Source organism: Dromiciops gliroides, chromosome 3, assembly GCF_019393635.1.
Source record: "Dromiciops gliroides isolate mDroGli1 chromosome 3, mDroGli1.pri, whole genome shotgun sequence".
In the NCBI taxonomy this organism is placed as follows: Eukaryota; Metazoa; Chordata; class Mammalia; order Microbiotheria; family Microbiotheriidae; genus Dromiciops; species Dromiciops gliroides.
The window spans coordinates 44,717,122-44,744,936 of record NC_057863.1 but is presented as its reverse complement, the minus strand read 5'-3'; the positions used below and the strand labels follow the sequence as shown (position 1 = coordinate 44,744,936).

The 27,815-nt window shown below is 42.7% G+C and overlaps 2 protein-coding genes across 7 annotated transcripts in view; one reads left to right on the top strand and one right to left on the bottom strand.

Moving 5' to 3' along the window:
• Positions 1-27,815, top strand: part of MCF2L2 (MCF.2 cell line derived transforming sequence-like 2) — a 375,955-nt gene that overhangs the window by 214,122 nt on the left and 134,018 nt on the right. The window lies entirely within an intron of this gene.
• Positions 328-27,754, bottom strand: B3GNT5 (UDP-GlcNAc:betaGal beta-1,3-N-acetylglucosaminyltransferase 5). 2 transcript variants are annotated; one of them, XM_043992229.1, is made up of 2 exons: positions 27,650-27,717; positions 328-4,414 (listed from the first exon to the last, which is right to left on the bottom strand). In XM_043992229.1, the coding sequence occupies exon 2, from the start codon at positions 4,078-4,080 to the stop codon at positions 2,929-2,931; it is 1,152 nt and encodes a 383-aa protein (XP_043848164.1). In that variant the 5' UTR covers positions 4,081-4,414; positions 27,650-27,717; the 3' UTR covers positions 328-2,928. The 2 variants fall into 2 exon arrangements, 1 of the variants encoding a protein (XP_043848164.1); XR_006355550.1 differs by lacking the exon at positions 328-4,414 and adding an exon at positions 17,463-17,663 and having other exon boundaries at positions 27,650-27,754.

Sequence of the window (27,815 nt, the reverse complement as noted above, 5' to 3'; positions counted from 1 at the left end):
ACTTAGGAAACCTGGATCTGTAGGGAGCCAGGTAACAAACCTATCACCTCTTCTATAAGGAAGTATCCCTTCTGGTTCTAAAAATAAATAAATAAATAAATAAAATCTAAGATTCTCTTGTGTTTCCATCACAGTTGTTTGAACAACAACACAGTAGTTTGTGTAGTACACACTTTCTCAGGCTAAATAAAGTTGACAGTGTAAATAAATCATGTTCAGATGTGAATTTTAAGACACTTTACAACCTGGTGCCAATTTTAAAATTGTTTATTGGAAATGCTAGAAAGATTTACCAAAAACAAAACAAAACAAAAATCTGCACACCTCAGTTCTCTTCTGCAGTACAAGAGTGAAGTTTGAAGAATATAAATAATTTACATTTTTGTATAAAATCAGCAATAAGGAAAAAGATACAAAAACAACCAGAGGTAAAAATAAACTTCAACAATAACACTGTGTGCAATCATCTCAAAACTGCTGTTTCTCAAGTGACCCTCCAGGCTGATTTTTTAAATTTCAGTAATGACAAAATTCATACCATGACAGCCCTGCATCGGAGCACTAGCAGGTTTTATTTCCTTCCTTTTTAAAAGGTTGGAATCCTTTTATTTGTAAATTCGAATGACTAAGAAAGTTTCTAGCAACTCCATTCTTAAAATGGAGTGCCTTCATGTTTCCTTGGAATTCAAACAAGTTTCATTTCTATTTTGAAGCAAGAATAAGAATAATAATAGTAATAAACCATGAACAGTAAAGCACAAGAGAGTCCTTTTGAAGCAAATAAATAATTGGTTAACTAAACAGACTTGCTGTAATCAAAGTACAGACCTGCTGTAAACACAAGAGCATTTCAATGGTCAGAGAAACATTGATATTTGTATCCAATGGCAAATTTAAATAGCTACAAGTTACAGAGGAATCTAGCACATATTGAAAAGTCAAAGGGAAATCCCTGGATATCAATGTCGATCACCAACTCAAGGGAAGTGATCACAAAGTATAAACCTGTCTTTATTAAAAGTTATGCTATCATTCACAGTATTTAAAATGGCAAGGAAAACAAATCTAATCATCTAAAAAGTCCTACTTTAATGTAGATCTACCAGGAGCTTATCTCTAATTCTTATATATCATTTCATTCAACATTGGCTTAAGTAAACTAAGTTACAGCCTGAGCTATGTAAACAAGCCTGACTTGAGGGAATAGAAAAACGGACTTATCTGCTGGTAAACAGCTAAATTAAATCTATAATGAGCCAGGTGTATAGATGGAAAGTTGATTTTTGCTTGTTGCAGGCTACAACCTATTAGTGAAATAGTTTAATAATTGCGAATAGGCCTTTCCCGCAGTCATATGTGTTAAGACCAATTCAGAGCGGGTCCATACTGTTATTTTCATTTTGAAAAATCACTATTTTGATGTGTGTATACTCCCTTTGTAATAGAGTATGCAGGAAATGGATTCATGTTTAGTTTTATTCCTGCTATTTAAAAATTAGGCATTGGGGTACATACAACATTAGGCATACCCTGTTCTATCATACCTTTACTCCTTTGAGTAATAGTCTTACATTCTCTTTGGGTCCAAATTTTGCCAACTTTCTATCAAACTAAGAACCCATTTTGCTCCCTAGCTTGAAATACTGAAAAAGTGAAGTCCATTATTGGCAATAGTTTTGATGTAAGGAGGAAGATTTTAATGCTGGACACTGAAATTCAACTGAATCAAAATCTGCATCCAATTTGAAATAGAGTATATAGCCAATACAGAATTTATGGATTAGAATAATTTTGTACTGACAGATTTCTCCTACCTCCTTAATTTTTTTTCCTTTTAAGATTAATGTGTAGATACAAAATCATTCAAATGTGCGTTGCATGGGGAAAATAGAAGAGACTTTATATGCAGCTGCCCTTTCCTTTTGGCATTTTTTTACTAGTTTTCTTTGATACCAATTTAATCCTTTAAAACTATCTCATCTGAAAATAGTCCAAAGCTTTTTTTTCCAATGAAAGAATACCTGTTTCCTAAGCCAGCAATAGTCTCTATACTCTATTTTGTTTGGAGAAAGAATTTAAGGTATCAGCCCAAAACATATGGCAATAAAACAAAACTTTACTCAAATTAGAATATGTGGCAATTTCCCCCTAGAAAAGGAAGAGTTTAGTGCATAAGCAGGTCATTTTTTTTGTTTGATGTTTCTTCCTATTCAAATTCAAATGTAATTAAATTTTGAAGAGTACAGATTAGAATAGAACAAAAACAGTACTCCTTTCTCATAAAGCTTTGGGGGGGGGGGGTGGCCAGGGAGTCAGGAGATTATAAACTAGTCTAACACTATTTAGAGATTCTTACTACATTGATGTGAAACAAAATTGTTTTGTGAAGACAAAAATTATTTTGCTAATCTCTATTTCTGGGACATGCCATTTTTCCTTCTCAATCTTTTTTAAAAAATGAGCAGATCTACTGGGCCCTCATCGACAAACTCCCTTGTCACATATATTTGCCAGGTTCATTTACCTTCCCAACCGTGAAATACTCTTATTTTAAGATGTGTTTCACTATTACATGAACATAACAGATTTCTTAAAAACTGTGTTTTTCCAAGTTAGAGTTAATACAATTCCAACACTAAAAAAAACCAAACAACTCTCTGTACTTTAAAACGTACATGGGGCATTAAGTAGGGACTTCATTTTTTTGTTGTTGTTGTTTCACAAGTCTTGAATTCCTTAAGTTGGAATTTAAAACTTTAGGCTATAAAATAGAAATTGTAGAGTGGATTTTTTTTAATCAAAGGAACATTCCTATAGGCTTAGCTTTCAAAATATTTGTTTTCCAAATTCACTTTGGAGTTGGATAAACATTGAAAGGTTTTCTTTCAGGTTTGGCTCAGTGACATTTAAGACAATATTCAAGTACAATTAGTAGAATGCCGCTCTACAAGGATAGGTGTCCACATAGTTAATTTTGCAAAGCAGCACTATTTTAATCATCTTACAGTAGATCTGGCCAAAAAAGCCTTTAGAAATTGCTTTGACTCTAGAATCTGTTGCTGCCTCCCATAAGTCCTGAAGATCTTGTAAATGTCCATGAGATGTTATCATTTTTTCATAAATGCAGGGATGATAGGGTGCTTTTCCTTCTCCAGAAAAAAACACATGATGCTGTGGTACAATTTTCATTTTGTTAGCACACAGACCCATGAACACATCATCTATGTAAAGACTAGAATTAAGTGTTTGTGATGCTTCATATACCTTTGCTGCTACATCACTGGATATCACATAAGCTGCTCCAGCTGTGTAGTCTGGGTAAGAAGGCCAATGGTACATTTCATATGGGACATAATATTTGCTGTTCTTATCTCTTACGGGAGGGGACCCTCTGTGGACCCGTCCTACCCAGAAATCCTGAACACCAATTTGTTCTAGATTTCGAAGGTATTCAATAAGATTTGGCATGTGGATAAATATGTCATCATCTGCTGACATAACAAATTTGGCATGCGCACAGTACATGTTGACCCATCTGAACTGCGAAAGCAATTTTAGAGTAAGATTGTAGAAAGTATCAGTGAAGTCTTGCTGAATTAAATCACTGTATTTTTGATCTTCTAAAAACAGCTCGTTTTGCAGTCTCTCCCTCTCAGAGTGCAGAGGGTTGCTCGGACTCCCCAACACAAAGAGAGTCTTAATGTTGGCATTCAGCTGAACACGCACATATTTGTCATTTCCCCACGTGTTTCTAATGCCATCCCGGCGATGACGGTTTTCAGGAGAGGTCTTTACAAAGAGCAAAAGAAGAACCTCTTGGTCTCTACATTTCTCCTCATGATTAATCAGGTATTGGAAGCTAGCAACCCCATCCAGGTTGTGCCTGAGGGACAGGCTGTCGTTCACAAAGGTGTAGCTGTTGATGAGGTATCTGTAAGAGTAGGACTTCACATGGCTCATAATGTGATGATCAAGGGGTTCCCAAAAAACCATGAGGCTCAGTAAGAAGCAGGTGGCAAACAGGTGTACAAACTGCCATTTTTTTACTCTTCGACCACTCACAAACATTCTGATGTTCATCCAGTCCTTATCTCACTTTGGGATCAGCTTTTAAAACATCTTTGTCTAACCCTTTGGATAATACAGAGCTTTCTTTTTCCGAATAGATGTCCATTGTAGTTAATGCATCGTCGGGCTAGTTATCCTTAGAAACCAGGTCCACGCTCCTTATTTCACCCAGGCTATTCTGAAATACCATTTCCCCCCCAGGATTGTAGAAGAATGGAAGGTTCTAGAGGAGGCGGACCCTGAGACCCCCTCGGAATCTATCCACACAGGCATCCTTCAGCCAATCCTCCTCATAATTTCCGGGAAGTGATTCCATTGTGATCTTCTCATGGATTTTAAAGGAGGCCTATCAGAGTAGTAAACAAAAGTAGAAGAAGCCAGTGAATGGATGACAGGCCTTTGAAAAAAACAAAACCAAATCCCACACCCCTTAAAAAGAGTAAAGCTGCAGCTAGACAGGTGACAGCCATCCCATCCCCTCTGGGCCACTCCCTCTGGACTCCACGTGTTTGGGCTCAGCACAAAAAGAAAACTCAAAACCACTGAAGTCACTGCTGGTTTAATTCCTTGCCAAGCAGAGGGAGGGTACACAGGAGAAGCCTGTGTCATTTCTTGGTTATTACCTCAGAGACCCTGGTCAAGTCTTTTATGCCCTCCCTAAGGGTCAGTTTCCTTATCCTTCCAGTTAAAGGGCCAAGCCGGGCTCCTTCTCTCCACCTCTCCTAGCTGTAAGGGGTCTGTGGGGTCAGAGTTAGCCAGAGGCCCTGGATTCCAATCCTGCTGGGGCACATGGGATGGTGGCCACGGGTTAGAAACATGGAGCCTGCCTGGACAGAAGAATGGAAAAGAGCTCAAGACTCTGGGCCCAGGAAAGGTGGGGGGGGACCGGGGTTGGGGGTGGGGAGGAGATGGGCCAGGGGTGGAAGGCTATGATTGAGGTTGAAGAGCCGGAAGTCACCCTCACCCTGCCCTCTGTCCCCCAGGAACATGCCCCTCCCCCATCCCAATCCTTCCCCCCTCCCCCCTCCTCTCTAATCTAATGATAATATTCATGATGCTCTTCTTAGCACTTAGGAGGCTATTGAGAAATGCTTGTTTCCTTGGGGGGTGGGGGATTAGTTCTGCCCTTCTCACCCTTCCCCAACTCTGAGGCCAGCCCTACCCCCTTCCCCACAGGGATGTCCAATCCCATGCCCCTCAGTCTCCCCAGGGAGGAGGGGGGACAGGTGATTCCCCTTCATCTTCCCAAAGTCCTTCACACAGCTGAGGAAACACAAGAATTTTCTTCCCTCACTCCCCTTTCCAGGCCTTTAACCCTATGTCTCTTTGACATCTGACTAATTGAGACAAGAGCTCTCCACCCCTCCTTACCTACCCCAACAAGCATGTGAACACACACACACACACACACACACACACACACACACACACACACACACACACACACACACACACACACCCTTCCTCTCTCAAAAGGATCCCACTCAGCTCTTGTCTGAGAGAGGGTGGGTGGGCAGAGGAGGTGGGGATGGTGCTTTTGCATCCAGGGGAAAAGAGCCTGCTAGATTTTGTCAGATTCCTCTTTAGTAACACCCACCCTCTCACTTTTACACAGCCCTTTGAAGCGCTTTTCCTCACCACAAACCCCAGACTAATTAACAGTTAACCGAGCCCCCCACTCTAAAGCAGCCACCCCTTCTTCAAGTACTTCCACAGACACTAGTCCTCCTAACCAGAGCCCTCCCAAGTAGCCAAGACAAAACCCACCAACAGGCTGCCAAGTGCTCTGGCCTGGGACAGAGGGGTAGAAAACTGGCCTTAGCCTGAAGGCCAGAGACCCAGCATCCAGTGCCTCCCTTGCTGCTAATTAGCAGTAATTTTAGGCAGAAGCCCCAGCCTCCATCCAAGAGGGAGTTAGTTGGCTTTAGACAAACCATTATGGTCTTCCCATGGGAATTGGAGCTGGGAAAAATCCCTTGAAGGTCATCCAGTCCTCCCCCTCCTTCTTTGACATAGGATGAAACATGTACCCAGGAGGTTTCAACGATATGCCCAAGCTCACACAGGTAGGAGGAGGCCAAGCAGAGATGTCAGTTCTGGTCTTCTGACTCTCAACTCCAGGGCTTTTTTTGGTTTCCTGACTCTCTAGCCCTTAACCTGTTCTGGTTTTATGGTATGCCAGTCTTTACCTGCCAGGGCACATCCCACTGTGGCCCAGCTACTTCAAGAGGACAGAGTTTGGCTCAGCAGGGAGAAGGAGGTTCTATCATAGGCTCTCTTCTTGATTGACTCACCCCCCTATGCTCCCTCTCATTAGTGGTAGTCATAGAGAAGGCCAAGAATGTAGGAGGTCAATGGAAGACAACAGATAAATGCCAGCTCCCCCTTGGACTTGGCCCACAGATCTGGCCCACGTAGCAGATAGGCTACACTGGATCTGTCCTTCTACGTGGGGCACACATACACCACCACTCCTTGCTCTTTAAATCTGGCAGGAGTTTCTGGGTTGGCACCCTGGAGGAGCAAAGCAAGAACAGTTTGATATTCCTGACTTCTGCCCTCTCCAATTTCTGCCTCATGAGAACCCTCTCTAATAGTTCCCATGAGCTTTCATGCTTAAAGAACAGGAGGCACAAGGCAGAAGGATGGAGACTTCTATTTTTTGGGGGGTGAGGCAATTGGGAATAAGTGACTTGCCCAGGGTCACACAGCTAGTAAGTGTTAAGTGTCTGAGGCAGGACTTGAACTCAGGTCCTTCTGACTGCTCTATCCACTGCACCACCCAGCTGCCCTGACTTCTTCTATTCTATCTAACTAGCATATTCACCAAGTGAGGTTGCTAGAAGCACCCTAACTGGAAACACAGACAATCTCTACTCTTCCTACAACCACTGATATCCAACAGGGAAACTGTTTTGTAAAACAGAAAGGATCAGTAGGGACAAAAGAGCTGACCATTTAGAAAGAGACGAGTAGTTCAATTCCATTCAATATACATTATTTAACAGCTAGCCTTTAAAACTATCCTACTACCTCCTGGGTAAACTGACTCAGAATGTTTTTAGAAGCTGTTTAATAGCTCTCTGGCTACCCTGAAGTAGTCAGAATAACCTGCTGATAGAAGCCAATTAAGCAATTCTGGCAAGTGTGTGTATGTGTGTGTGTGTGTGTGTGTGTGTGTGTGTGTGTGTGTGTGTGTGTGTGTGTGAGAGAGAGAGAGAGAGAGAGAGAGAGAGAGAGAGAGAGAGAGAGAGAGAGAGAGAGAGAAAGAATCTCATCGCAAAAAAAGTGGAAGGTCTTAGAGCTTTGGGAAGCTTTGGACAGAAAACCTCCACTCTCCTGGAGGTCATACCACACATTGTTGATGTGAATTTTTACCAGATTATTAATCCAACAAGAGGGAAAACTTTTGAAAGGTTCAGCTCTTCCATTGATCCAGAAATGTGGGGATACTGAACTTTAGACTCAAAAATTTAGCTCAAGCAGGAAAATTACTAGGAGAATTTGCTGATCTTTGGAGTCTCTCTCTGCCACAGAGTCAATGCCCTATGTAGGACGTACCTCCTTAGCAGGCACAGGGGCCTTGAAGGCCTGACAAAGAAGGTTCATATCACCAAAGTCCTTAGTGCCATATTGCTTCAACATCAGAAACAGAAACGGTTTTTATCAACGGAGATGTCATTGATGAGAACACAACCATTCTTGTTGCTCTGCACCCTACCGGACCATTGGGTCTTTTCCATCTGCCTTGTAGGTAAAACCTCTTCTATGGGTTGTCTCCCTTTATTAGACTCCCATGAGCTCCCTGAGAGCAGATGGGTTTTTCCTCTTTGTATTTTGAACAGAGTAGATGATTAATAAATACTCATCCATTCAGTAACTAAACTGAAAAAATACTGGCAACAGTGCTTCTGAGTTTTCTGAGAGTCCAAGTTTCATACTTAAGGTTTTTTTACAATTTTTAAAAAAAGACTTTCACATCCAAAAGTTCTGGAGAACGAGGCAGTCGAGATATCCTGTCAGAGACAAAATGCTGGGTGTTTAAGAACACAAAGCAACATAACCCAGAAAACAGTGCTCAGCAACTGACTGTCCACAACAAACTGCTGTTACAGGCTTCCTTTTGTGTAACTACACCATGGTCCAGTGGTTCATCAACAAACTGGAAACTTGGAGAGTTAGGAGTTTTATTCCTGGTTTGGGACTGTGGTAAAATTACACAACCCTAGGAGAACTCTGACTTCAGCTATCTCTGAGAAGTTTGGCTCTTTCATATGGGGGGAGGGGGAGGAAGGGGGATCATCAGCTTATTTTATACGGTAACTAAAAGAGAACAAAAAGATGGGATTTCAAAGCCCTTTGAAAAAATATACAATGAGACATAGATTTGGGAGAGAGGAGGACATAGACAATGGCCACCGGAAAGTTACACATCTGCTAAATCACTTAATCCTTCTCTGGGCTTTCCTCCATTCCTTGTACACAGTAGGTGTTTAATGCATTCTAAATGGAATTCTTCATTACAAAATGAGAGTGGATTAATTCAATGATTCCTAAATCCTCTTCCAGCTGTAACATTCTAGGATTTAATGACTATGACTAGCTTGAGTTTGTGTATTTGATCTATTTAAAAGAAAGAATAGTTTCATTGTAAACTACATTTTTAAATTTAATTTTTACTTTTTTCCCCATGAAGTATTGTAAGCTGTCCTTTGAAAACATTTCTTGACTCCATCAAAATGTTTTTTGTCAGTTTCGGGCCACTTTTACAAAACTTAATTAACAATAGTTAATAGTTAACCATTAACTTGAGTCTAAGAGAAATGGAGCTGTCTGAGGAAATCATTTAAGAGATTCAGGAAAGGTGGGATGGAATGGGAAAGGAGTGAGGGAAATATGGGTAGATGCCCTCCTAAAAAAAATTTTTTTTGGTGGGGGGAACCTGAATTTATTTCAAAGTCTCTGCTGGCTTTAAATTCTAAGTCCCATTCCCTCCCCCATATTTTCCCATTGTCCCCTACCTCACTCCAAGTCATTTAAATCCAAGGGCCTCAAAACATCTTCCATGAAAAGAAGTGGAGGTTTTCCCCCCTTTACATGAGGATTCTTCTGTATCAATCTACAAGCTTTTTTTTCCCTTAAGGGTTTACTTTGTGTCAGGCACCGGGCTAAGAGCTGGGGATACAAAAAAAGCCAAAGTTTGGTGTTCAGTACCAAGTCCCTAGAGGGAGGAGTATGCATTTTGATTAACGTTTAACATATTTACTTAATAGTGACTCAGCTTGTAATTCACTTCAAATACTAACAAGGTGTTAGCGAACTAATGCGCTTTATGATTCCCATATCTGCAGGTTAGAAATTTCACATTACAATCAGCAATCTAGAGTTGTGAAATTAAGGATCTCATGGTGACTTTCAGCAGTCTTCCTTCCTGCTACCCGACACTCTTTTCTTTTAGTCAGCATCAGCATCTAAAATCCAGGGGCAGAGACCTAGCCATTATCTTCCTCCTTAGTGTTCCAATACATGGTTGTTGTTCAGCCATTTCAGTCCTATTCTATTCAGACACGATTTGGGGTTTTCTTGGCAAAACTACTGGAGTGGTTTGCCACTTAAGTGTTTATTTAATCAAGGACTGCTGGAGTAAATTGGGCAAAACACTAAAACTTGGCAAATGGGAGGCTCCTGGCCTGCTAGGTGTAGTGGACTATATTCAGGACTGGACCCTATCCTAGGGATGTTAGAAGATATTCCACAGGTCTGATCTACCCGATGCATTCAGTCTTCTTTCATTTTGTATTTTTTTCCAAATCAAATTTATCCTTACAAAATAACTCAAGAAAAGGATTTTACTAAAATGAATGTATTTGCTTCTTAATGATTTTATTTTATGTCAGTCATGAAACAAATTAAGTGGCTGCTATATTTAATTATTGGATATACCATGCAAGGCAATGGGAATACAAGGACAAAGAAGGAAACAATTCCTGTTCTCTGGGATCTCACATTCTAATGGGGGCGACAAAGTATATGTGTAAAGACAGACACCATAAGCACTAAGTGAATAAATACAAATATATACAAAGCAGTTTGATTCGGTGTAGTTTAGGAGGTATCATACCAGCAATAGCAGGAATAGGGAGAGAGTAGTGGAACTAAGAAATGATTCAAGCAGGAGGTGTTAGAACCCTTTTTTTAAAGAAAGGGAGGGACTCTACGAGATGGATGTGATGAAAGAGGGCATTCCAGGCATGAAAGAAAGCCAATGCAAAGGGATGGAGACAGGAGACAGAGAACTGAATGTCAAGAACAGAAAGTCAGTTTGGTTAGTCTGTAAACTGTGGGAGGGGGAGTAATGTCCCCTGAAGCTGGAAAGATGGGGGATAGGTCGTGAAGGGTTTTAAAGGCTAAATGGACGAGTTTACTTTTGATACTGGAGGCAATAGGAAGCCTTTGGGGTTGCCTAAGTAAGGGAGGCACATGGTCAGATCTGCACTTAACGAAGGTTACTAAAGTAACTACTAAAGCAGCAGTGTGTAGGATGGATTAGGGCAATGAGAGACTTTAAGCTGTGGCAAAAATTAGGTGAGATGATGAGGGTCTGACTGAAGGCAGTATCTATGTAAGTGGAGAGATGGGTTGGAACACTGAGATGATTATGAAGAAACAGCAAGGTTTGACAACTGAGTGGCAATGGGGGTCAAGAAGAGTGAGGAGTTGAGAATAATGCCCAGGTTATGAACCTGGGATCCTAGAAGGATGGTGCAGCCCTCAGCAGAACATTCTAAGAATCTGAAAATATGAAAGAAAAATCCCCTATTTTCTTTGGAAGGTGATTGATTTAACCTTAGGTCAATGTTTTCTTTCTTCTTTCTAATCCAAAAAAAAAAGGAGAGTGGGCCATCTGCCAGTTATAGAGCGAATTGGTGAGGATGGTGATATTTTTCAACTAAATCCCTCAATATCTCATAGAACAGTTATAAGTCATGTTAAGGTTGATCATTCAGATTACAATTTGTTTCTAAAATCAATTCATGACTATTTTTAAAAGTCAATGTGTTGGGGCAGCTAGGTGGCACAGTGGATAGAGCACCAGTCCTGGAGTCAGGAGGACCTGAGTTCAAATTCGGCCTCAGACACTTAACAATTACTGGCTGTGTGACCCTGGGCAAGTCACTTAACCCCAATTGCCTCACCAAAAAAAAAAAAAAAAGGAAAAAGAAATCAATGCGTTACCCAGGCTGAAGTCCTGTCTGTTAACTATATGAGTGACCTTTAAGATCAAACACTTCATGATTCAGAACCAGCATTTCCTCAGCTACAAAAGGGAAAACAATGCCTGACCTACCTTTCAGTGTTGTTGTCAGGAAGGAATGGATAGTCTGAATGTGCTTGGTAAAATCTGAGGTGATATATAGACAGGAGGGCAGCTAGGTGGTAAAGTGGATAGAGCACCAGGTATGAAGTCAGAAAGACTCATCTTCATGAGTTCAAATCCAGCTTTAAATACTTACTAGCTGTGTGACACCAGGCAAGTCATTTAACCCTCTTTGCCTCAGTTTCCTCATTTATTTTATTTTATTTTTGTTGGGCAATGGGGGTTAAATGACTTGCCCAAGGTCACACAGGTAGTGTCAAGTGTCTGAAGCTGGATTTGAAGTCAGGTACTCCTGAATCCACAGCCGGTGCTTTATCCACTGAGCCACCTAGCTGCCCAGTTTCCTCATTTATAAAATGAGCTAGAGAAGGAAAGGGAAAACCATTCCAGTATCTCTGCCAAAAAAATCCCAAAATGGGTCACAAAGAGTCAGACATGACTGAAACAACTGAACAACAATGACAAAAGGATGGAAAGCTAGGACAAGTGGTAGAAAAAGACACAAAAGCAGGCAGAAATCATGGCAAGGGGGAGGAGTTATCCAAAGATATGCCCGACAGGTTCAGTCTTCTTAAATTGTTCCAAATGAAGAGATTGAAAGAAAGCCTATCAACTCAGTGAACAGAATTTAGGGTTTGTAAGACACAACATGCACAACTGGTCATTGACTAGACTTTTCCCAATGCTTGTGTAGCAGCTAGGCACAGGTTAGACATATTAGGAGACAGTTATCCCCTGTGTAAGCTTATACCAATCCAACAAGTTTGTCAGATTGTTGGGCAAATGAATAGAGAGCCACCCCAGGATCTCTGAAATACACATGGCATTGGGATCTAGCCTATGCTTGGAATTAATCTTGTCTCTCCTCCTCATAGCACTCACTCAGAGTAGAGGTTCAACAGATGCTTGGTGAATACAAGTAAAATATTAAATATATTAATAAATGAATACATTCTCCATCGTCTTTAAGTACTTTCTGTGGGAGAGTAGCCATTTCCCAAGGAGAACTATTTGATACACTGGAGTGTTTGTGTGAATCTGTATTTAAAACAATCATGTATGTGAAAAGTTGTTTAAAACTGGCATATATGTCAAGTAAAACCATGAATGAGAATGTAGTCTCTGGTCTTTTGCTGAAGGCTTATGATTTAAATACCTCTTCTTAAAGTCCCATTCAATACACACACTCACACACACACACACACACACTTACATAGTACAGGGGTTCTTAACCTAGGATCCATGGACCTTCAAGAGGTACATGAACTTTTATGAAAAAACCCAACACCTTTAGTTTCACTTACCTTTAATGGAAATTTAATTTCACTAAATCACTAATCCGTACCTTCAATTATAAATGTAGGCAACAAACTTCATTCTGAGAAGGGGTCCAGAGGTTTTACCAACCTGCCCAAGGGATCCATGACTCACAAAAAGGTGAAGAACCCCTGATATAGCACTTTAATGTTCATAAAGTGTCATCCTCAGGACAACCTACTACCAGTAATAAGTGGTTCCATTTTAGAAATGAAGAAACTGAGACAAAGGACTTGCCCACCATCACCCAGCTCCTCTCTGAATCATGATTGAGACTCCCAAGTCCAGCATTTTCCCTATGTTGTCACTTACCAAAAACCAACTGAGCTTTAACCTCCCTTATTCATTGAGGAGAGCTTGCATTAAGGGCAAATGGACTTCTGAACAGAAGCAATATGAAATAAGGTGGGAAGGGAAGGCGGGTGCCATATTTTGGGGATCCTTAAGTGCCAAGTGAAGGAGGTTGTTTATATTTTGTGCTACAAGCATTGGGAAGCTACTAAACATCTTTGAGCTGAATAGAAGTGATCCTATGCCATAGGGAAGCTCTTTTGGTAGTTGTTCAGAGCGTTGTGTTACAAGATTGATGGCTAAGATGTAATGGTAATCCAGGCAAGAACCAATGAGGGCTTGAATGAAGGTGAATGAAAATAGTGTGGTTATGGGAGATTCTAGGAATGATGAATTGACAAGGCTTGGCAACTACCTGGATGAGGGTGGTAAGGAGGTAAGAGTCACCTAAGTGAAGATGTTGGTGCCCTAAACAGAAAGGGAAAGTTTTGAGTAGAGGTTTGGAAGAAGATAATGAGTCTATTCTAGACATGTTGAGTCTGTGACAGCCAGGAAAAAGGGCAGAGGGGAGGGAGGGAATAGGTATTTGCCAGGCACTGTGCTAAGTCCTTTACAATTATTATTTGATAAGAAGGGTGGGGAGACTCAGCAGGCAGCTAATTATACTGGAATAGAATTCAGGGATCAATTTGTGCTGGATGTATAGAATTGGGAATCATCAGCTGAGGATTGACACTTGACCCCATGAGAGCAGATGATGTCACCAAAGGGGAGGGGGATGGAAAGAGGGGGCACAGGAGAAACATTGCTAAGAAGGCAGGAGCTGGGGGCACAATTCAGAGAAAGGCAGTGGCTTTTTTTTTTGTGGAGCAATGAGGGTTAAGTGACTTGCCCAGGGTCACACAGCTAGTAAGAGTTAAGTGTCTGAGGTCGGATTTGAACTCAGGTCCTCCTGAATCCAGGGCCGGTGCTTTAACCACTGCGCCATCTAGCTGCCCCCAAGGCAGTGGCTTTTGAGTCGGTGGACCTGAGTTGGAATCCCAGCTCTGCACTTACTGAGTGACTTTGGGCGAGTTACTTCACTGGGCCTCAGTTTCCTTCGCTGCAGAATACACCTCTTCTTAAGCACCAAATGTGCTAGCAGCTAATGAGTCAGCTTAGTCATCAAGAAAAGATGGCTGTGAAAGTCTTTGTGTATCTTCAGCTGAAGGGCTTTGAAGAGAATATTCATCAGAATGTTTAGGCAAGAGGAGATAGATGGAAAGCCCTTCTCAAGACCTAAGTGTGTGGGCTGTTAAATCTTCTGAAAGCTTTTGTTTTTGTGTCAATGGCAATTAGTGAGTGAACAGACCTATGATTTATTATATTTTGTTCTTTTTTCTACCCCTTAATGCAATCTGATCCATTCCCATGTCTATAGTTATCCCTTCTACGTAAATGACTCTCATATTTATTTATCCTTCCCTGATCTCATCTCTAACTGCCTTGCCAAGCAAAGATTTCCATCTGGGTGTCTTAATGGCCAGTGTTATAACTAGGATGTGGCAAATGGGCCTTTGCCTGGAGCCAAGCCTCACCTATTGTTAGCATCAGAGAAAAGTAGGTGCCCCCAGGATCACACCTCTTTGTGGGAAAGGGATGGTGATAGTGGAAGGGAGGGATCATGGTACTCCCTGCCCCGACCCAGTTGCCAACACTCTAAATTAGCTTCTGGTTGACTAGAACAATGAGTTAAAATAAGAAGCTACCAGAAGTTCCACAGGGTGAGCTCTTCTCCCCTCCCATATCCTTTGGACAGTTGTTTCTGTCTCCCTGCAGCCACTATCCCTCTGAAGATGCCTTTTCTTCCTCTTCTTTTAGGTAGGAAAAAATCTTTGTTCTGCCATTTGTACCTTAAAACTCAACATGTCCAAAACTGAGATTGTCATCTACTTTCTCCTAAAACCTGTTCCTCTTCCCAACTATTTCTGTTGTAACAAGTCCAACCATTTCCCCTATCCACCCTTCCTGCAATGTCCAAGTAATTTGTTTAAAGCATAGGTCTGACCATGTCCCTCTTCTGCTCAAAACCTCCCTGCTGCCTGGAGAATAAAGCAGACTCTTTCACCTGACACATAAAGCATCCTAATGACTTTTCTCAGATTCGATCCCCTGAAGGTATTCTTTCTCTCATCCCAAATTTTCCTAGAAGACTGCTCCCCTCTCTTTTCCCTCCTCCACCATCCACCTTGAATCACACTTAATCATGTCCATGTTGCATTCTCTCCAGTGGAAAGTTAAGTGCTATGGGGCAGAGACTGTCATTTTTGTCTAAAGATCTCCAATGCTCAGTATGGTGCTTTACACGGAGCCAGCATTGACTCTGTTCTGAATCGAAAAGATGGCACTAGAATCCTTCCAGTCATCATCCTTTTCCTCCCCTTCCCTGGGTCCCCATCTCCACTGAGTTGCCATGTCATGTAGACTGGACCTGCATGATGTCTATAGCATTCCTTTCTTTTCACACGCTAATTCAGGCCCTCTTACCTAACAGTTACCAACTGCCCTTTTTTTGCCTCTATTTGATCCAATAGATATGATTTGATTTTTTTAAAGATGAAAGTATAAGGGCAGTATAGGGCAATGATATGTACCATTACCCCTGAAAAATCTAAAACACTTTAGCACCCTGGTCTGTTCGTTTTTCATCTGGTTGGTGTTTTGTTTGTTTTTTTAATTTCCAGGGATTCTATAAATTCCTCTATACTACTGCAGTATTCAATAATCTTCTCTGACAGATAGGAGGGATTCCTATTTTCTAGAAGAATGTTTACTGAATTAAAGGATAATCTAATTTAGTTTACACCCATTTTCTTTAGCCTGAATATTAAGTTATCTTTCCTTATATAGCCCAACTGCTCCCATTTTACAAAAGAAGGGATTAAACACTGGCTGGCTCACACAACTTTGGGCCTAGTAGGCAATTAGCAATGTACAAAATCCACACCCTCTTCCAGGACGTGATGTATACAAGAACATTTTTGTTGTTGCTGTTTACTCTATACAAAGTCCCAGTCCCTCTACCTTGGCCCAGAGAGTTCTTCCTCCTCACCTCTACCTCTTAGAATTCTGGCCTCCTTCCAGACTCTGTTCCAGTCATGCAGGAGGCCTTTTCTGGTCCCCACCCTTATCTGCTAAGAGACTTCCTCATTGTGGTCACTATCTAGCTACTCTGCCTTGGATGTACCTGTTCGTTTCTCCACTCAGACTTTCCTAGCACCTGCCACACCATAAATGCCTATTGGTTGACCAAACGGGCTCTAAATTCTTCACCCTAGAACTAGAGGGACAATACTTAGGAAGGTCCTATCAGTGAGCATGATGGGAAATACAATCTCCATCCTTACCTGCTATGGTTCTGTTTCCTGCCACATGTTCCCTGCTTTTCCTTCCCTCCATTCCCCTGCCCCCAGTGAGTACACACATCTTTTCCATTCGGGCTGTGAGTTTGGGAGATCCTTTTCACTCATATTTACACATAGCCCATTCCCAAACTCAGGATATGTTGGGGTGCTGGAAGGTTTGGGAGGCAGGGACTTCAGGATGAGGATTGCCTCACTAATGGTGTGGCAATTTGGTAGAACAAAAACAGAAATAAAAAAATGTTCTTATTCACAACCCATTCTGGGGAAGGCAGTGGCTTTTGTTGGTAGAGATGGTGAATGCACTGAGATCCTTGGCCCCTCAAGCCACCAGCCTAGAAATCTACCCTGGAAAACAAGTGGCTTTAGATTTTAGGATTAGGACACCCAATGGGAGGCATAGCTCTGAGTCAGGCCATCAGTCCACACATGGCATTGTTGAAGGACAACGAGCTGGTTTCAGAGCTGACTAGGAAAATTCTACAGCAATTTCAACTGTTTGAGGCCCTGCTAATAGTGCCCCAAGCCCATCCCACCCACCCCCCTTTTGAAAAATATGTTCTTGTGGTGCCATCAGTTAAAAGAATGCAATCCGGATGTGACCCTAAGGGCAGTGGAGAGCTTCAGGACATGTGCGATAGGCTGCAAGATTCACCACCAGTGGCATCCAGCAATCAAGAAAGTGGTTTTAAAAGACCTCAGAGGCCTGTAAGATTAGAAAAGAATGCCAGCCATCATATGGTGAGAACAAGGGACCACATATGGGCATCGGATACTGGCCTGGCAATAGAACAAGTGCATTTTATTCCAACATCCTCTGTTGGGTTGGGACACTATGGTCTCCAAGAACTGAAGTAAAGGATCATCCCAAAGACAGTGGAGAGATACACGGTACAACCTGCAACACCCAAGTACCAATGAGGAATTAGGAAGGGGAAGAGGCACGAAGGAGGGTACCAAAGAAACATACGATCAGAAAAGCCAACACGCTGGTCACGATACCGTCTGGGCTTCTTCCCCGTCGCTGGGTATTTTCTCCTTTCAGATCTTGAAAATGGATCCCTCAACACCCTTGACATGGTGTCACCTCCAGCACAGACTCCCTCTGTGTGTGCTTGATCTGGTCCAAGTTTTCTTTTTGGTCATTCCTACTTCTGTGGGCAGCCCATCTGGGACTGCGACGTTAGCGTCCAAATGGAGAGGTGCCACTGTCATTGAAGAAAACAGCTCATTATCGAGGGTCAACACATCTTTTCCAAACGGGTTGCAGCAAACTGGCAATAACAAACCTGGCAAATGGAGCATATGGAGAGATAGCCTATATTTGATGCACTCATATATACACACAGGCATGTGTGTACATATAGATTCATGTGTGTTCCCATATGCGTGTGTGTGTATATATCTATTCATTCATCCAGCCATTTATTTCTTTATTTCAGCTAAGTGGCACAGTGGATACAGCACCAGGCCTAGAGTCGAGAAGACTCATTTCCCTGAGTTCAAATCTGGCCTCAGAGACTTACTAGCTATGTGACTCTGGGCAAGTCACTTAACCTGTTTGCCTCAGTTTCCTCATCTGTCAGATGAGCTGGAGAAGGAAATGGCAAACCACTCCAGTATCTCTGCCAAGAATCATGTAAGAATAAAAAGGGCTGGGGGTAGTGGCCATGGCAAGAATGAATGCCAAGACATGGAGGGCTCAAATGTCCGAGCATTCTCCCCAGAAAGGATAGTGTCCTGAGAGGAAGAGTAGGGCCTCCAGCACAGTGGATGGGGCCCTAGGGAGGATTTCTGGGATGACCCAGTCAAGAGTGAAACAAGAGGAGAAGCTATGGCCAGGTTGCAAATTTGTACAGCTGGAGGGAATGCTCTCACCAACGAAGTTACAGGTGAATGGAGAGCTGAAGAAGCATGGGTGCCTATCAAGTAACTGGATGCTTGATGCTTTCTGGTCCAAAGAAGTCCTGTTGTTTATACAGCCTGCTGCTTGAGGCACTTTCTTAATTCTGCCTACAGATACTTTAGGGGAAATACAGCAATATGCATCACAGCTTCTTTCTGCCTGTTTCCATGTTCCAGGCATTTTTCACCCTCACTCTACTCTTTTCCTCATCCATTCCTTATTAAACTACATATCTACAGCGAAGACTAGTGTTTAAGAAGAAAATGGTAAAGTGAAGGGAGATCAGGCATAATAAACCAGAGACTTGCTGGCTCCAGATTCACAGCTTAAAAATGGGAAATCTCCATCCCATCTCTCCACCATGACCGTCCTTCCACTCAGGGCTGTGGTGAAGCTCTTCCTTCAGTGGGTTTCCATAAATGAGGGAAAGGAGTCACAGAACCTGTTCCACCATCCAAAGCCATCACTGTTGGTACTGACTCCCCTAGGTTTTCTTAGCTCTCAGTCTGCCTGGGATCACAGAGATTTCTGCTACTCTCACTGCCTTCTTTCTTCCCCCTTCTTTGCTTCAAATTCCACTTCCATACTGCATTAGTGAGAAAACTGCTTTCATGGGGTTCTCTTAACTATATAGTTAAAGCACTGCCCAAAGGGAGGGGAGGCTCTTGTCCCATGTGGTAGAAGCTACCAGAAGAAATGGAGAAGGCAAGGGAGGGAGGAACAGAAAGCAGGTGGGGCATGGGATTGTTCAGTATGTCTTAAGGGATCAGGGCATGGCTAGCAGCTGGGGGAGGGCAGAGAAAAAGAAAGAACCTCTGGAATGGCTGCTGATGTTTTCAGGAAAAGTTTTTTGTTTTTTTAAAGTTACAGAACATGATGGGAGACAAAATGTTGGGACAAAGCAGATTTCCTAATTCAGGGGCATAATAAAATATGAATCAAGGATCTAATGCTTTATGCAGCACAGGGAAGGAAGAAGTATCAATTTACATAAATCAGATGTAATCCATAAATAATAACAGACTCCCTATCCATAATGTAATTGCATTTTTCATATCTGAGTTATAACAAAGAGTGGAAATAGCAGACAGAAATCTTTTGACAACTTGGGGATAAATATACCACCTGAGAATGAAGATGGGAGAATACTTTGTCTGTGTTTTTTAAAAAGTCATAGTTGTTTCAGAGATCACTTAAGTCAGGTCGTTGGTTCGGTGTTTTTTTCTCCTCCAGGACTGTTCCATGGAATCTTGGTGAGGTACTACAAGATATTTCACAAGTGGTATTGGGCTTTATACAGAATTATTGGGTTTGCTTCAGTTTATATTATTACAGCAGTGCATATTATATTAGGATATATTACTTATGAATCCACTTTCTTTCTCTTCTGCTAACTTCACCTAGTCACAGCACCTTTGTTTCCAAACACGACTGGGAAGGAAACAAGTTTCTCTCTAGACACAGAACAGTGCTTATATTTGTTACACTGTATCCTGGTTGAGGAACCTCAAGGGAATGTGGGTGGGGGGGGGTGATATTTTAAATCTTAAAATCTCCATTCCCCAATCTTGCTGTAATACTTCAAGGACCAGTGATTTCATCCTGCTGGGTAATCCTTCCAGTGTCACAATTTAGGTAGGGTTTTTGAGACTTGCTACAACTGAAAACAAAACAAAACACATCACCTTGCAGACAACCTAGTTCTGAATCCCTGGGAATTTGGTTAGGCTGGCCTTCTTCTGGACCCAGAAGAGCCGCCCCCTCCTCTCCTCCTGCCCCAAACCTTCCCCAACAAGGGGCAGGCATTAGGAGATCCTTTCTCTGCAACCATCCCATTCACTTTAATCACTCTTCATTTCACATGGAATGTCAATTACACCGACTTGTATACATTTAGTCACACACACACACACACACACACACACACACATCCATTAAGATTTTATCACTTGACCAAGGTTTTATTTGAAATCTAAGTTCTTCTAAATTTAAGCCAATGTCAATACATAGGCACAAACTTTGTTACAGTCTACACTATAACATCAAAAAAGGTAGGGCTTTTTCTAGGCAGAATCTAATTGGCTTTTCTGTGGCTGACAGTGGATGCTCCCCCCAAGTATAAAGAAATACTTAATTCCTTTGGGTCCTTACTACCTAAATAACCCTGGCTAAGAACCTACCACATATACTGAAGTAGGAATTGTTCCATTGGATACTCAACCTTGAAGGATAATCAAAGAATCAGGATGGTGCCTTAGAGGCTACCCCATAGTGATCTTAATCTGGTAGTTTATTTTGGGGATGCCTGCTAATTATATTTAGGGATGTTGGCATACCAGAATGGTGCTTGTGGCTTTGGCAAAGTAATGAGCTGTTTGTTTCTATTCTGGCTCCAAAGGGTAATTTTTCAGGCCTGCCAACTCCAATCTAAGTCTGATGGGTTTAATATTTTCCCACTTGTTGGGGTCTGGGGGGCAGTGCTTATTTAGATCTCTGTTTAGGACTGACTCAATGGATGGTGGCCTCTGAGATACCACCCAAAAAATGTAGGAGGGGTTTCACTCTCTTTTTGTCTATTTCATATGCATGGTGGAGACAAGTTATAACACAAGGTACTCTTCATTTGATGAACTGATGCCAGGAAGTTCTATTCCACCCCCACCCCACCCCCAAATTCAACTTGAGTTTGTTTGGCCTTCTTCTGTAAATCAGTCAAGTCACCTCAGTTATTTTATAGCCAGAAACACTTAAGAAATATCCCTTTTCCTTTTCTTCATTATCTGCATAGAGGTAGCACATACACACACATTCTATATAGATATCCAAATTAGGATGTTTTTCCCCCCTCTATAACCTTCTCTGTTTTAATCATTTTAGAAATAACTGGAACCTAAAAACATCATCCCAGTTTTCTGATCTCAGATGGATACACTCATTCACAAATGACTTTGTGACATAACAGAACAGTAGATTAGTCTGACAAGCATTTAAGCAGAATTTTAATCAAGTTGAAATAGGCCGTGTTGTTGTCTAAACAACAAAAGTGAAATAGGTCTCAGCTTCAGAGAAGAAATGTTTCTGAGATCTTGGTGCTGATATTACCTCAGTGGCTGAAATTCATGAGTTAGTTGTAGGAGGCTAGTGAAAGCTGAGGAGGACATCAAAACCTTCACACTGATAAATGAGAATAAGGAGTTAAGGAAGAAACAAGAAAGTTCCTCAGGCCTTGCAAGTCCGAACTTCCTGCAACTTACCAGGCTTTCATAGAGGAAATTTCCCCCCCTAAGAAAATTTGTATCTGGTGTCAAAGTCGACTCTACAGACAGTAGGAATTTTTATGGTCTTGTGTTAAGAGCTGGAAACCAGGAGCTGAGATCTGCTTTGTCAGATCTACTCTCCTGGAGTAATTGTGTGATCTTAGCATATCATTAACCTAGCTAGCCTCGGTCATCTCTGGCACATCTTAGATGCTACCCCCCCTTTTAAAATCAGTCTCCCTAGTGTATTTTTCCATTTTAGAAGAATACATTTGTACACTATACATATTACTAGATCCTTCTTCTCTTCCCCCAAATGATTTTTACAGACTAGGCTAGCTGGAAACTGATTTGCTAAGTTACTGAAAATTCAAATCTCACCCAAGTATCACAATTTGTTTTTGTGTGACATTTGTGTTGTCATAACAAGACGAATATTCCTTAGTGAAAGGCAGAGGTTCTTAATGTGAGGGCTATAAACTTTATATATATATATACATATATATATATATATATATGGGGGCAGCTAGGTGGTGCAGTGGATAAAGCACTGACCCTGGATTCAGGAGGGCCTGAGTTCAAATCCAGCCTCAGACACTTGATACTTACTAGCTGTGTGACCTTGGGCCCTTAACCCTCATTGCCCCATATATATATATATATGCATATACAAAAGGGGCACATGACAAAAATGGATAAGAACCCCTGAAATATAAGAATATCTAACTTTAGTTTCTAGATTAAGTTCAAGGAAGTTATGCTTCTTGCTTGAGTCAAGGATAGCAGAGGAGTAGTGTCCCAGGATTATAAAGGGCCTGCAAGATTGTACCGCATCTAATCTGGTCCCTTTACAGATGGAAACATTTCGGGAGAGCACAACAAAAGCCTGCTTTCCTGCTCCCTAGCCAGGTGCTCTTGCTGTCAGACTTGCCATATTCTCAGCATTTTGACTTCATTCTCTGTGAATCAGGGCACAGGGCTTTCTTTCCTGCTGCCTCCCAGAATGACTGTGCGTTTGATAAGATGTTATCTCATTTTTTCTTGAAAACTCAAGAAGTTTATGACAAATTACATCAAAGTATCTGATAACAAATGACTATGGTCCTTTCCAACTCAAATTCTGTGGGTTGCCACATATTCATTAAAACACTAAGTTGTCAACCAAAATGAGAACTCATCTTGTCCTCACAATAATCCTGTGAGGTAGGAGAAAAGAGGTCACTGTACCCTGCTTTAGAGAAGCAGCCGCTGGAACCCAGAAAATGTGGTGGACATAGCCTCTGGTACACAGGAAACCAGACTGGGCTACAGGAAGCCCGCCTTCTTGTTCTACCTTCCCATCTGTAAAATGGTACAATCAGACTTCATTATCTTAAAGGTCCCTGCCCCTCTATCAGTCTACCCCAGTCAGAATTTTTGTATGGTAACAAGACACAGAATGCAACATTTTACAAAGAATTACAAAGAACTATCCCACAAAGGACAGGGAAGGAAGGGGCAGGGTAGGTTGTAACGCAGAACCAATGAGAGGCTACAAGGAACAAGAGTCATTGAAGATGTTATTAAAGAAAGTAGGATAGAAAGAAGAGCTGGGCTGGTCACTTGTGGGTGAGAATCCTGGTGGTGTCAAGAGAATGCAAGGCAACCCGCACCCCACCGCCCCACCGCCCCAGTACATTGGGTGGTCTGTTTGTGATGAACTCATGGGAGGGCATGGACAAGAGGCATAGAGGGTGGGTGAGCATGGATGCATTACGATTGGAATCCAGTTGAGTACTGAGTATGACAAATGTATTAACTCAGAATCCACCTGGTTATCAGATAGTGTGTGTGCATTTTCTTCTCTTTGAAAGGCAAGTGGCCAGCTAGTTTCCAATTGAACTTTGTCAGTCTCTGCCACATCTAATGATATGGTTTATGGTTCAGTTGTGAAAACCAAGTGTTAGGATTGTGTTCAAGGTGATGGCAGCCTGTTTTTGAAACTGACTCATTTCCTAAACCATGAGGTACTGTAGTAGAGGCTTACATATTTGTACTTTAGAGACTCAGTTATTATTCTTCTGTTAAAATATCAGCATTTGAATTATTAGTACAAAATAATTCTAGCTATTATCATTTTAACAAGACTTTCTTAACAGAGTATCACAATTTTTATTTATTTGGGATATTTTAGGTTGAAAATGCAACCTCTGGGGGTGGCTAGGTGGCACAGTGGATAAAGCACTGGCCCTGGATTCAGGAGTACCTGAGTTCAAATCCGGCCTCAGACACTTGACACTTACTAGCTGTGTGACCCTGGGCAAGTCACTTAACCCCCATTGCCCTGCAAAAAACAAACAAACAAAAAAACAAAAACAAAAAGAAAATGCAACCTCTGTAAAGTCTTTTTCTGGATAAGGAAGTTAATTTACCATTACAGGCAGCAACACAACAAAAATAATGACAGGAAAAAAAAATGAGTGGTAACTAAATAGAGTAAGGTAATTCCAGAGGTTTGTTTATACAGTTTCCACTTGTAAAATCCCATCATTCTTTGGTCACTGGTGTCCTTAAAGTAAACATCCTCTGAGTTCACAATTTGCTCTTAGTAACAAATATTTTCAATTTTGCACTGTTCACTTTAGCTTAAAATAATTTAAAAAACCAACTATTTTTACTTTGAGCTCTTGAAACTTTAATGAATGAAAAACATGTAAATATTTCCTACTAGGCTTATAAATGTTAACCATCAAGGTCAAACTACAAATAACCTATTATAGTTCACATTTGTGCAAAGTTTATATTTTTCAAACACTTCCCTACATATCTTCAGTACTTCCTACATATAAATAAGAACCTTAAGCCTAAGTAGGTCACATGACTGTGCAGCCAGTCATCTTTTCTCTAGGTCAGGGGTCCTTAACCTGGGGTTCACAGACCCTGAAAGTAGAGTCTATAGATAAATTTCTGGGGGTCCAAAACTTTAAAAAATTTTGATAACTGTACTTCAATATAATTGTTTTCCTTTGTAACCTATGCATTTTATTTATGCATTTAAAAACATTATGAGAAGGAATCCATAGACTTTGCCCAGGCTGCCGAAGGGGTGTAACACAAAAATTTAAGAAGCTCTACTCTAGGCAATGTAGTGAAGTGGAACACTGTCTTTGGAGTTGGAGGAAATGGGCCTCAGTTTCTCCACCTAAAAAATGAGGAAGTTGAAACGAATGATCTCTAAGGTTTAAGTTGTTTATTAGCCCCAAGAAGGACTGATCTGTACTTGGAATTCACACACTAAATAACTACAATCCCTTGTGTGGGTTGGGGGAACACAATCAAGTGTTATTTGTAAATGTCACTAATTCAGAATGCTACCACATCTGTCAGAAGGGAAACTAAAAGGAGCACTGAAAAGATCCACCCCAGAAGGGGAGGAATACAATCATTAACTCTGGAAGTCAAGAAAGGTATATTAATGCACTTTTCATTGACCTACAGAACCATTCTGGATAGAAACAGAGGAGATGAGGGGAAAGAAAGGGAAGTCACCCTTACGGTGACCAAGAGTACATATGCATTTTTAAACAGATGTTTGCATTGACAGGTACAATTGTCCCGGAGGGATCGACCTACTTTTTTTAATTCCAGAGAGTTAGGGCCTTTTCAAAAACTGATGCTTCAATTATGGTAGATATATTTAGAGAGATAATGAAAAAAAATTTCTGCAAGGAATACATGTGAGTGCATTGCCCCTTCTGGCCTAGATGCAACAAAATTGGGCTCTTTTCAACTTTGTGCTAATGCAGTATTAGATTTGGCATGATTATTGCAGAGAAATATTTCACCTTTAACTATTTCTTGATGTTTTTAAATGGTTGACTCAAAGGGCTCCCTCTTTTTCTTCTTATGAAGAAAGTCTAACAAGATGAAAACCAGCCACATATTTTTCTCCTTGAAAACACTCCTCTAATGGCTGATTGTACTCACCCTCTCCGTAGACTGGTGATCAACTAGACAATCTAACTGTGATCAATTCAGGGATAGCATTTCAGAAAGTTACCTTTCATCACCCTTTTCTAGGGTGCCACTCCCATCACGGCATCACATCCCTCACGGCAAATGAATGGGAGGGTATAGGAAACGAACAATATTTCCAAAGTAAAATCTCAGCTGGATGTCAGGCAGTAGGTAGAATGCTGGCATGCTGTGATTGAATGGCTTCTCAAGCAAGGGGACTTGTCATTCTTAAACCTAAAGACTTGAAACTAAGGTATCACTTGAAGTCCGACAAGACACCTCCGCAGCAAGATGTAAGAATATTTGATCAGGACCCGAGGAGAGAACACACCTCCACGACAGGGTTTTCTCACTCTGAACTCTCTGTTTTGTACTGTTCTGGTTCTAATACCCGACTTTTCATATAAGTACTGGAGATGGAGGGGTGGGGGTGGGGGGGCAGCTTCCCTACCTCCTTAGTGAGAATTTGTACAGCAGTTCTTTTCTGAAAACTAGAGACACAGAAACCAGCTGGCTTGGGACCCCGGAGTCCAAACAAACTGGGGCTAGAGCAGGAGGCTTTCGATCTTCTCTCACTGTGCCCCCCCTTCCCCACCCACAAATGCTATTGGGATACCTAAGGCCAAGCTTTGGACTCTAACTTGCTGTGGGTGTCCAGGACAATCGCAGGTGTCCCAGACTCGCCCCGGTACCCCGGTCTGCCCGCGCAGGGTCGGGGCTGGGGGGGTGGAGGTCACCCGAGAGGCACAGCCACAGGCAGGTCCCAGTTGCCCAGCCCCGAGTCAGCAGGAGCAAACAAAAGGAGCCTGAGCAAGTTTAGGGTAATGGGGAACGAGGCGATCCTGCCCTCCCGGGCTCTTCATCGGGTGTCCAAGCAGCCACGGGAAGGCAGGGACGCCGGGGCAGTGACTGCACTGCCCCTCCCCCCTAACACTTCCACGTTTTAAGGTTTAAATCCCTCCGATTCCCAGGCCGGGTCCTTCCCAGCGTTCATCCCTACTAGCTCTCGCGTTCCAAGCTGCCCTACCCTGCAGGCAGCGGTCCCCCCCCCCAGCCCCGCCCAATTTACTAGGATCTCGGCAGCGCCGGGCTGCATGGGCAGGTCTAGTTCACTACTTTTGGTCCGAGTGCCAATTACCCGCCTGGTCCCTATCATCTCTTCCCCCCGTCTCTACCTGGAAAGTAGGATTGAGCGAAAGGCCGAGGGGAGAGCGGGCTAGGGCCAGAGACAAGGGGCGTGAACTGGAGAGGGGGAAGGGGAAACGGAGCTGGAGAGAGCGGGGTGGAAGGAGGAGTGGGCTAGGTGGGGGAGAAGGAGGGAGTTGGAGCCTGGGTGAAGTGGGGAGAGTTAGCTGGAGCGGAGGGGAGGGGGCTGGAGAAAGCGCGGAGGACAGGCTGGGGAGAGTCGGGGTGGGAAGGAGGGCTAAGGCAGCACGACCACGACTGGGTAGAGGCTGCTGGCGATGGTGTGGCGACCCCAAGGGGGCCTTTGCAAATCCGTGCTGATTTCTGCTGGAACCGCCACCACTCCCGATCTCCCCCCACTCCCAGCTCCGACCCCCACCGCGTTCCCCCACCCCTCCAGGGTCGGTGGGAGTTCGTGCTGAAAAAAGCACAAAGGGTTAAAGGCGGAGATGATCAGAAAAGGGGAGAAAGACGTTTCCGTGCCGAGGAGCTCGTCTCCCCAGGTGGATGAGCCGAGGCGCACTGGAGGGGTACCCACCGCCGCCTAGCTCCCGGGGCCAGTCCCAGTTCAGTACGTCTCCCTTGGGAGCAGCTGGTGCTGGGCAGGGGCTGGGTAGGGGCCTCACGAAGGGGGCAGCGAGCGGAGGACCCAGGACCTGGGCGGCCAGGGAGCGGACAAAGGATTTTCCCGCGGCTACAGTCCCAAGTTGGGCTCCTTCCCCCGTCTTCCCCCCGCCCGAGGCTATTCCCAACCCAGTCTGCCCCTAGAAAGCCAAACAGGCAGTTCCAGCGCCAGTCCCCTTCCAGAAGAAAGCAGGGAAAGTTTTCACCCTTCCTCAAATAAACTCACCCAATGCAGCCGCGGCTGTTCACAACGCCCAATCGGAGATCGGATTCCCCTCTCCGCCACTGTCCCCGCACAAGGAAGAGTCTCCCAGAACAAAAAAACTTCCACGTTTAAAACCCGGGCTGAGGCTTTCCCCAGACACTGCCCCGGCAGTTTTCCCTCCCCCTGC

Excerpts from the sequence above, each read along its gene's own strand:
- B3GNT5 (XM_043992229.1), bottom strand. The coding sequence starts at position 4,080 with ATGAACATCAGAATGTTTGTGAGTGGTCGAAGAGTAAAAAAATGGCAG.